The sequence below is a fragment of the Muscardinus avellanarius genome (assembly GCF_963383645.1).
Source record: "Muscardinus avellanarius genome assembly, chromosome: 7".
Classification (NCBI taxonomy): domain Eukaryota; kingdom Metazoa; phylum Chordata; class Mammalia; order Rodentia; family Gliridae; genus Muscardinus; species Muscardinus avellanarius.
The window spans coordinates 76590331-76601904 of NC_137793.1; the positions used below are offsets into that span (position 1 = coordinate 76590331).

Consider the following 11574-nt stretch of genomic DNA (forward strand, 5'->3'; position numbering starts at 1 on the left):
TTCACTCTAAAAATAAAAGAGAAATGACCTTTGGTGATTTTCTGCTTTGCATTATACATCCTACTGCTGTCCCTCCATTAGAATGGAGAATGGTTCTTTAGCCAGACTCATGTATACTTTTAACAGCCTTCTCTCCCAATATGGTTGAGGTATGGACAAAATCTATAATCTCAATAATAGCTTTTTCTAAAATATCTACCTGGGTGTTTTGTCATTATCTATACACAGTAGGTTTTTATTTGAAAAGCTGAATTGATGGGTGTATTCTGAAGAAATTGGAACCGTTTCTTATTGGTTTCCATTGCACAGTATTTATAAAGCTATAGATCAGTAATCTACCCTACTTTACCCTTCCCCCCATCTCATGTATAAACACACAAAAATATGAATGTTTGTAATGTTTACATCTGCCGCTGGGTGGTGTTGGCTCTGAATGGCTGCTGCTGCCTACCCTCCAGGTGGCTACATTTCAATGGTGGGTATGTGATCCCTATGTGTGCCGTTTATAAAGTTCTTTGGCCTCCTGGATAAAAAGTGCTATATAAATAATATAAGGTATTGCCATAATTTCATCACAATGCTGTAAATCATTGCACTGAGAGGAGCGGAGGAGGTAATATGGACATACACACACACACACACACACACACACACACACACACACACACACGAGTCTTCTCCTCCCTCGGTTCTGAGTTCCCCCTTTAGCATCAAGCTCTGGGAGGAGTTCCTGGAAGACAGGCTTTAACAGGTTCTTCCAGGCTCTAGAAGCTGGGCAGTCCTCCACCCCTTGACAAATTCCCTTCAATAGGTCTGTTCTAGATCCCCCCAAGAAGCCCAAATCCCTTTCCCAGTGGCCTCCTGTGTTAGCCCGTTGTGTGTTTGGTGGTTCTCAGCCAGCCCTTTACATTACTGGCTTTCTCTGCCTTCCCCAGCCTTCCCAGTTTGTTGGCAGTGAATAAGGAGAAAATATGCCTTCCCCTTAAGGAGAACAGCCAGGGAAGGAGACAAATAAAAGGCTTGAGTTGATACACAATTCAAAGGCAGGCAGGAGGAAAAACAGAACTTTTCTTATAAGGCCAAATAAAACATTGATGAAGGGCACTGACAGGAGCCGGCCTGCAAAATGGAACCAAAAGAGCTGTTGGGCACCCGGTGCCTCGGGTGCAGTGTGGAGGAGGCTGTGGACAAGGGAGCAGGGTTTGGCAGCTTGTGAGTTCTCAGTGGCAGAAATAAGAACTTGTACATATGGGGGTAGGCAGGGGAGGTGGGGGAAAAACCACCCAACCCTAATAAACTAATCTCAGCTAATGTAATGTTTATCAAGTTCCTTGGATAATGATGCCATGTGTGTCATTATCATCATCAAAACCCAATCTATGTTTTAAAAAGTTACAGATAATTAACACAACATCAAGTTGATGCAAACAATTACTTAAAGTACACACACACACACACACACACACACACACACGCTCACACACATGCTCACACAAACACACGCACAGAGAACCAGGAGGTCCCGATATTCTGTAGAATGAGGGAGGCTGCAGCTGTAGGCCGACAGCTTTCATATCCTCATTTGAATAATGTGTCCTGAATCTGTCACTTTATTCATTCTCCTTATGCTCAGTGTACTCTACATCAACAACAAATTAAGTTGTAAATAAGAGACAATCATCACTTTTGTTTTTAAGCAGCTACTGCATAGAGAATTTCAATGTACGCTCCTTTTCGACAGGGGGAAAAAGAGGTGCTAGAGTTTGCTTTCATATGGGGAAACCAACAGAAACAAAAACAGAAACAGTTTACTGTTGCAGAGGGGAGGGGGAAAATATTCTCTAAAGCACATCCAGCTATTACCAGTGGAAATTTCTCCTAAGAAGCTACTAAAACATATATAAAGATAGAGGCTAAGTTTCCCAGGCTACAGGAGGAACCCATGTGACTTGGAAATAGCAGTCCTTCTGTCTTAATGCACAAGCAGCATCCTTGCTCCACACACCCTGAGACAAAAGGACAAGTGCATCCAATCAGTTACAGCACAGGTGTATTAATATGCCGGTTCCACATTCATCTCCATTGACTTCTGAAAGTTCACATCACTACCACATGCATGGAAGAAAACTAGTAATAAAAAATCCCTACCTTTACATCGGAGAAGTAGGTCTTCAGCATATTGGAGCTGGGGTAACGGGTATAAAAGAACATGAGCTTTGCTTTTTTCAAGTGATTGGGTGACAATCCTTCCTGCATGTAGGATGCAATTGGTTAAGGTGAAAAATTTTGTAAATAATAAGGACCTGTCACTCCTGCCCATTCATTCGCCCCAAGAATGTCTGGAGGCCCACCAAGCGATCCCAGGAGTGCTGGAAGGTCTGCGGCACTGACTATGGAATCCCTTGCTAACTTACTGCCGTTTGCTCACGAGGACCACTGCCTGTCAGGAATCGCCAGACGCAGTGGTTGAGGAGGCTCAGTTTAGTTGCAGATTCTTGACTACTTTGCGGTGAGGATGGCCAAATCTCCCCTCTGATCTAGGTCTCTACCCTATCCATATATTCACTTGTTGCTAAGGAGACAAATGTACCCCACATGTACTGCAAGAGTTTTTTCATTCTCCACAATTGCAATTCTGTTTGTTTTGCTCTCCACACCGCAGTTTACATCAAATGATTCCACTGACATACGTGAAAATAGAAAAAGCAATATTTTTGGCTCTGTTGTGTAAGCTTCTTTTACTTTTTAGTGCTAACCAAATGGGGCTTCTTGACTCAATTTCTTCCTCTCTTATTTTTATCTCCTTTTAATTGTTGCCATTAAAATAACAGCTCAAACTTGGGAAGGGTAGTTTTGGCACAGGGAGAACAGGGAGGGGGTGGGGGGTGTCCCTTTTGTTAAAGCAACGGTCCAAAACCAAATACAATTTGCCTGTTCTGGATTTATAGTTAACTCCTTTGAGAGCGACACAGTAGTTGGGGCTAACAAATCAATAAATGTGGGCTAGCAGATCAATAAATGGCCACTTACCCCAAATAAGAAGGCCTATTTATCTGGAAACATCATTACCTTTTAGATCTGTAAACAGCAGCAACTAAAACAGTTCCCAAGAGAATGTGAGGCTAACCATAACAATCCCGGCTTCCTGATTCTCGCTCAGATTCTTGGCACTCCTCGGCAGGCTCAGAGCTGAGATGGCTCTGGTCACATCTGTGCTGCAGCCTGGCCCTGCCATTTCCTCAGCAAATTAATGGCTTTATAATTTATCAGAAATGAAGATGCACGTGGAGAAAATCAATGTGGTCCCCCACAAGGTCAATTAAGGGTCCTTCCTAGAAGCTTCTCTAAGGATTTTCTCTTACAGGAGAGTCTGGGAAAAAGGAGGAAAAAAAAATAAAAAAAGGAAAGAAAATGTGCACACCAGCACACACGCATACCCTTAACTACCCAACAAAATTTCACTTCTTATGAAGAAAGAGGCACAGCCAGTTGAGAAGATAAAGGTTTCTGAGTGACCTCCGTCAAGTTTAGTGTGACTAATCGTAAGAATGGAGGGGAACCAGAGAGGTACTGGAGAAGCATGGTCAAATTAATATTGATAAGCTCTTGACGACTTAAAACGGAGTGTTTAACCAAATATTCTGCGGAGAATTTGTCCAATTAACATTCTCTCTCATATCCCTATGCAATTAAAAAAAAAAGATCACCTTCGTTTGCAAATAGAAAAGTTCAGCGTTGTGGTTTTGTGTGTAGCTGCACTTTAAACTGAAAATAAACACCCAAGGAAGAAAATTTGATTTTATATCTGTGAGCCAAAGCACCTTAACTGAACTTGTGTTTTTGTTTGAGGTCCTTAATGATTACAAAGACGATAATTTATGACTGACATACTTCTTGTGCCAAGGAACGAGCGGAAAGGCCCTCCAGTAACCTCCATTAGACTGATAGAGAAGACTAAAGGACCCCAGCACACTTCAAGACCATCTGTCCAAATGGTAAGTGAAATAATAGTTGCAAGCTGTCTCCTATTGCCTCGTAATAAGAGTTTTAGGCGAGCTCAAACTTCCACAAATATTCTCAGATCTGAGTTCTAATCTTTTCTTTCAGCCGGCTACATTAAAATAACCTCGAACATTTAATTAATTATAAGCCCCAAATCCTTCAAAATTTGGTCTTGTATAAAATACTAATTATTTTGCTGTGCTTCCCAGAGAGGCATAGAAATACCAAAACTTCCTGAAGCTTCCCATTCATCCAGAATTTGCTAAGATATTTTAGTTCTTTTTATCGGATTTTTAAATAAAATATCCATTATGTTTTGATCAGGATTTAGAGGCTTTTTTGTTCCATGTGAAAAAAAAAATTCTAATTTGGATTTCTCAAGTTCGTTTTTGCTTCAAAATGTTTCCTGTTGGTAGTACTTGGAATTGATCCGTTGAAATGGAACACAGAATAAATCTTTATCTCTTGTTCATTGTGTGATTAAGATAAAATTCCCATAAAATATATGTTTCTAATAAACTATTAAAAATAGCTAATGAAACATTTAAAAGCCAACAGTTAGATAATCCTCTTTTTCTCCTCAAAATAAATCTGAACTGACCAATTGGTTAATTTCCCTTTTAAGTGCTTGTGCTGAAAAGCAACTGTTCTTCCAAGAAAGCACTAGCTGTTTCCTGGATACTTACACACGCACAATGACTCATGATGGAATAGATTCAGTAAACATACAGCTGTACTGAGCACGAGCTAAGCTCCATTCAAGGACAGGAAAGAAAATGAGCACAAATAAATATTAAGGAGGTAAAGGGGGGTGGGCAGAGGGGGGATGGAACGCAAACAAGATCTGTCCCAGCAGCTCATGTGGCTTTGCCTCGATTCTCTTAGCCATAGCTTTGTGAAGACAGATGACATTCAATTCTATGTGTAATGCAAAATAGACAATAACCGCTGAAACTTGAGACAGCTGCCAGGTGTAAAAAAAAAGAGAGAGAGAGAGAGAGAAAGAAAAAAGAAAAAGGGGAAGAAAAGAAAAGATGATAAATCCATAAATTAATGAAAGACATCTGCTGGGGAATATAAAAGATCAGAGAAGCAGAGCAGTGCAGCTGAAACTAAAGCGGTGTCCAAACAACCTGAGAATCTAAGTGTTGTCTGTTTACCCAGCACAATATAATCTTACCTAAATGGCAGCAGCAGGAGGAGCAGCCCAGGCAGCAAAAAGGCAAATGGAGGAATAATAGGTTGTGAAGGCTAGAGGAAGAAGATTCTTTTATTCCAGTTGAACTTGGGATTGTGGCTAGGGGTTACATGCTGCAGTTCCAAGCAGCTAGACTGGGACTCCTTACATTTTCTAAAGTATTTTCAAACCTAAAGGACTTCAGTTTTCTCCTTGTTCTTTGATTTTCTGTTTCTAAGAAGCTTTCCCTAGAAATCTTAAATGGGGAGAAAAGACCTAAATTCTCTTATTTAATGATAGTGATACAGCAAATTGCTACTCCACTGAGACGCTCAACATAGAGGGATGTTTAGTTTATGGAAATCTCTCTCTCTCTCTGAAATTTATAATTTTTTGGGGGTAGTGGGGAGCTCAGGAGCTCACAGTCTTTCACTCTTTAATCTACATGTATCACTATAACTAATTGAATTACTATGGCCCCACAAGACTTCTAAAAGTGTAAAAGATCAACTTCTGTGGATTGTTTCAGATTTTAGAAATTTGTTTTTAATCCATGTTTTGCCTGAATTTTAATTTTGTACCACTAAACAATTTTCTTTTCCGATTTCAAGTTCTTTTTAACACTCGTGCTAAAAAACAAGTAGGAGAAAGCTGACTGTCACAAAGAACAGGCTTGGTTTCTTCACCTGCACATCTTAACGACTTATAATACTATTATTCGGCTTTAATTGGGTGCATGCAAATGTTGGAGGCCTAGACAAAGCTATTTTTTTTTCTTGAGATGCAAAGAGGATGAACAGCAAGGAACATCACAAAGAAAAGCAATTGGCTGGCTGTTTCTTTGGGGATTTGAATAAAACTTAATATTTGATTAAATAGATTCATTTGCAAAGATACCGAACACATTTTTGATAGCCAAGACATGAGCTCTTTGACCAGGTGCATTGCTATCCAGTTTGATGTGCACACATTCACGATTTCCTTCCTCCTATAGGGGGTAATGAGGTAGGGTGCTCTATTATTCAGAGCATATATATTTAATGTGCTTGTCTTAGAATGAATTCCATATACTTATATTCTTGTTAGTTCTTATCTTGGCTATTTGTTTAAAAAAAATAGATGAGACCCTTTGGGAGTAGAAAAGAATGGTTCCTTAAGACTTAAATTATTGATAACAAGTTGGAAAGCCATGAACTAAAAGCAAAACATAGTAATGACAATCATAGCAGTGCTATTTCATTCCACTTCCGGTCACTTCTATTGATCTTTTCTAGAAATAATTATACAATGGGTGGATATATGGCTTTGTATCCCCAAAATTGAAGTAAAACATCACCTGTTGTGATTCTCAGAGATTTCTTCAAGCTAAGCTTTGGAATTTTGTCTAAGTTTGAATAGATAAACTTTTGTAAAATAGTAGAATAGTATAATATTGCTTACTATTAGGTAAATTGAGGGAAGAAGTCATTGCCATACAGAGATAGAGATGGGATCCAGTCTGTGAATGAGCACTTAAAATTCTCAGTTGTTTCAGAATTGTGGAGACTATTAAAAAAAATAGTCTATCTTCTTTCTGAGGAACAACGTATTAATAAAATGAGTGGTTTAAAGGATGATATAGTAGAGGAGAAAGAGAAAGAACCAGAGGTTAGAAGGCCAACATGTGGAAAATGCAGTTATTATTACAACAAGAGGCCAAAAACACTTCAGCTCTTTCATGAAAGAAACAACCCCGGGTATGCGCAACTAATATTTCACACAATATCATGAGTACTTCTCACCATAATGGTTCGACAGAATCTTGTATTGGCAGGGACAGCAGAAGTTATTCCTTTGCAAAAGGAGCAACTATATTTTCTTTATAGCCTTTGGAACGTGTAGAAATAGAAGGAACTTTTTTCCATTCAAATTTTCAAAATTCCTCAGAAGATTTAGAGAGAGAGAAAGGAGAGAGAGAGAGAGAGAGAGAGAGAGAGAGAGAGAGAGAGAGAGAGAGAGAGAGAGAATGAGAATGTCAACATGGCTGACCCTTACAGCCATCTAAAAAGTTTTTCTTTCCTAGAAGACCAAACTAACTTAAAAAAATAAAAAGCACAGGCATAACTGTAACTGGTTATAATGAGAAATCTAAGATAAAATAAAACACTATATAAACTAGCATCATGAGCAAAAGTTTAGTATGATTTATGTGCCCTTGACACATGTGTACATGACAACTGTGTGTGTGTGAGGAGGGTACCTACTATCACTACTACTTCACTACTTGTTTCACAATGAAGCTCAGGGATCTCTGAGGTATAACAGGGTCTAGCATTAGACACTGGCCTGGCATGAACTTCAAAAGATGTTCTTGGAAGGGTGAAAAACCATCCAAGTACTGTGTGTCCTTACTTTGCTTTTCTCATCACCAATAGCTATATTCCAATCATGTTAACCAAAATTTCTTGCCTATTCATAATGTATAGAAGGCGTGGTGCTTGGTGTACCTTAACTTCACGACTGGCACACTGAATTTCAGATCTTTGAGAGGTCCGAGTTAAATCAGCAACCCAGCCAATATTCAAATCTAATACCGCAAAATCTTTATCTTCCAATGTTCTTCTCTTCTTCTTCCAATGAAAAGGGACTCCATGTTTAACTGCCCGAGGAGTCTCATACTTGTGGCTCCAATTCACCTTACCACCCCTGAGAGCTGGATAAAGGGTGTCTTAGGGAAACATTTCTACCATAGTCAGGACTTTGCACTTAGTGGCAGCTTCTGAAGAGGGCTTAGATACTAAAATGTCAATCTCTAGTCATCAAGACGATTGCTCAAAATCCTCAATTTTGTAACAGACACATTAATTGCTAAATTTTATATCCATCTGGTTATTATACAAGAAACATGCCTCAGCCTGCCCCCAAATGCTATTATTTGACTACCCCAAAAGACTAACAACTGCAAGATTTAAAAAAAATATACTGAGGGAACCTGATTTACTAGGGGAAAAAAATCATTAGTTAAAAATAGCTGGAGTTCAGGATAGGTCTACTAAAAATGATAGCTGGCATCTCTACATAAAAGCCAGGTTCAGAATTTAAAGAAGCCATTAAAAGAGAAAGCCATTTTTAAGTCGAATACAGCTGAGTTTTATATTTAATTGTGTTCTCTTGCTTTCCAAAATAATTTGCTTTGTGTATGTTAGGACAAAAGATTTCTGTGTATGGCTGAGCAGAGGTTAATCATGCATAGAGGCAGCTGCACCAGGCCCAAAGAACAGACCTTGGTTGAACGAGAGAGGCCGATGCCATCTGAATAAATCAGTACCTGTATATATATATAATATATATATAATATATATACATATATATATATGTATTATATATATATATATTTTAAAGAAGTCTCCCTTAAAGATTAAAGAGAACCTAAAATTCCACCCACATCCATCTTTCTTCTACCATGGCAGCTTCTCCCCAACAGAGTGTTCTTCATGAGATTTAATCAGGCCTTCTTTAAGCAGATCAGGAGACTTGCAGACAGTTTAAAGTGAGGGATCGTTTTAATGGAAACTTATGAATCTGAAAACTGACTTTTCTCCTTCTTTCATAATGAAACTTACCATCCTGGTAAAATATCTGAGAGAATTCAACACTGGTAAAGAGACCTTTCTTCCCATCTCAGAATCTACTCTTAGAAAAAAAAAAATGAGAAAGTATACAGGAAGAACAGCAGAAAAAGTACACTGCTGGAAAAGCACATTAGATACCAGCTCCTCACGGCAATTAACAAGTCGTGAAAGTTGCAAAGATGTCCTTTTAGTTCTGAGCCTTCCTGCAATCAGAAATGCCAGGTGCATGCTGATAAAAGCCTATTACATCGAATAACAGGAAAGAGGGCATTCTCAAGAAGGCACTAATCTACGTTATTCTACATATTGTGTAAACCTGACCTTTTGGGAAACCTGTTTTTTGCTTTTTCTTTCATTTGTTCCTTAGGAGGAAAGTAAAAAGGATATTGCACTTCCCGAATAGGGTGAGATTTCAGACATGTCTTGAAGATCGCCACACTCGGACTTTATGAGCGACAGGGAGAGCCCTTCGGCTGTGCTGGGTGGGTGTGCTGGTGAACAGGGATGGTGGCTCAGATGGTGGGATGACATCTTGGTCCTCAGACTCGTTGTATCCCTAGTTAAGTCTAAGGATTCAGGAGAGGCTCTGTCTTTTGCCGAGAAGGAGCCAGAAGGAGCACCTAAGGGACTCTGAAACGGGTAGGCCATCAAGGGCAAGGGGAAGGGGTGGCGGAAAGTGGAGGTGGTGAAGCCCGCAGTGGCAGAGAGAGGCGACTGGTGCAGGGGCTGGTGGTGGCTCCCTGCAGCGGGGCCAGAGGCGGACTGGTCAGAAGAGTTTTTGCGGACAACCAGGGGCAGTGCTTCTGTCTGGTCTGTGGAACTGGGCATCTGCACACTGCCAAAAGTGTCCAGTGGGTTCGGAATGATGACATCGCCAAAGCACTGCAGGCGCTGGTTAGCGGTGTGGAAATTGTGATTTTCCCCGTTGACTGCGAATCTAGCCTGGGGTATCTGGAGAGGTGGGAAGACCTGAGGAACCTGGCGGGAGGGTTTGGCCGAAAAGACTTTGACCACGGTGTCCACCACTTGGGACATGGCAGTGTTCAGTTCCTGTTTCAAGGTCTCAGCCAAATGCTTGCCTTCTGGTTGTAAGGAGTTGGGTCCATGGTCTCTGTCTTTGTGGCTGCCTTCTCGCTTCGGCTTGTTTTCCGCCATCTCCTGCTCTCTGATCAGGGCTCGGGCCCGGTCGATGAACTGTCCTGGGTCTAGCTCACACATCTCGTTATCAGACCTCCCCACGGAGTCCTGGGCCCGCGCCTCCAGGATCTCCGAGCGCATGCTGTCTTCAGACAGGTTACCATCTTCATCATTTTCAGAATCAGTGCTGTCATAGATTTGGTAGAACTTCTCCTGCAGCTGGCGCAGCTGTTTCTGCATGTCCTCCAGCTGCTGTTTCAGCTGTCGGCGCTCCTCTCGCTTCTGTTCTTTTCGGGCTGAAACCAGCTGCTGGAAACTCTGTTGCTGCTGCTGGGGCAGCTTTTGCTTGCGTTTGTTTTCTCTGTAACTTTCTCGGGGACTCACAGACTGCGGGGCCATCTCTCTTTCATTTTCATTGCCCCTTAATGCCACACTGGGGGAATGGCTCATACCCCGAATTATATTCTCAACCCGGGCACGCTTTGCTCTCAGGTGCTCATCACATAAGCGATCCATATCAAACTGGCTCATAGTAGGCCTGCCAAAAGGGGAAAGACACTCTGGGGGGCTGTCTCTTGAAGAGTTGCTGCATATATCCTCCTGATGTACTTCGGAGCCTGTGCTAGAGAGACCGCTGGCTTGGAAACTGGGCTCCGTGCCACCATTTTTGTTCATGTTATTTTTCAACAGCTGGGAAATTATGGTTGCTCCTGGAAAAGGCATCATGGCATCTTCATACGAGTTCGCCCTCTTCAGCAGCTTGCGGAGTACATTTGACTTCTCCCCATCTGCATGCTGCACCACTGAATACTCAACATCCTGCTCAGAACCTTGGGGATTCATGGCACTAAAAAACGTTGCTCTTGCCTTAGCAAAAAATGCAGATGCTGTCCCTACCGTCCTTTTCACTCCAATGTCAACTCTTCTCCTCTTGGTTTGCCGGCTTAAGAGGGCTGTGCTGTCATGGTCAGGCATCACTGGACGGTTATTGTGCCATCTTCAAAAGCTCGTCAGCTGGGCACAGCTCAAGAATCCCGGGACCCTGGCCAACAGAACAAAAGGACTGATGAATCATTTTCTTTAAATTTCTCCAAATTTCCTGACCTCAATCCTGAATCAAATGCAAAATGCATAGGCTCTGGGATTTATGGCACATTACAATTATTGCAATTTATTATGCACTCTGCTTGAAATGAAACATTTTTAAATATTTCTGCTCCACTGGTTTAAGATGGATTAAGATTTAAAAAAAAGCAAAAACTGCTTAAGCACCAGTAATATGATTCTCTTTCACAAATGCCTAAAATGATACTGTTTATCTTCAGAAGAAACAGTAGATTATAAGAACACAGCCTCTGACAACCAATTGATTAAATTTTGGGCATTGAGATTGGTATTATAAAAGAAGATGAAAGTGGTCTACACTTAAGAAATAAGGTTACATTTTGAGGCTGTGTGATGAAAATTTCTATTTCTGCAGTAAAATTATTGTGGTTTCAATGCTACCCAAAGAAAAAGACTCAAAAATAAATGCAAATTTTAACACACACACCCTTTATAAGTGAATTTTAAAATATTTTTGTTATATGTGAAATGGGAGGAGCACCCTAATCAGCATCTTTCAAACACAAATGGTCAATTTAGCAC

At 40.7% G+C, this 11574-nt stretch overlaps 1 protein-coding gene across 1 annotated transcript in view; it reads right to left on the bottom strand.

Moving 5' to 3' along the window:
• Positions 1 to 10902, bottom strand: part of PROX1 (prospero homeobox 1) — a gene marked incomplete at both ends in the record, with an annotated part of 41597 nt that extends 30695 nt beyond the window's left edge. The window contains 2 exons of the mRNA XM_080699384.1: positions 2149 to 2250; positions 9172 to 10902. Coding sequence (XP_080555510.1) covers positions 2149 to 2250; positions 9172 to 10902 — 1833 coding nt within the window. The remainder of the gene's footprint in view (positions 1 to 2148; positions 2251 to 9171) is intronic.
• Between the last annotated feature and the right edge of the window lie 672 nt (positions 10903 to 11574).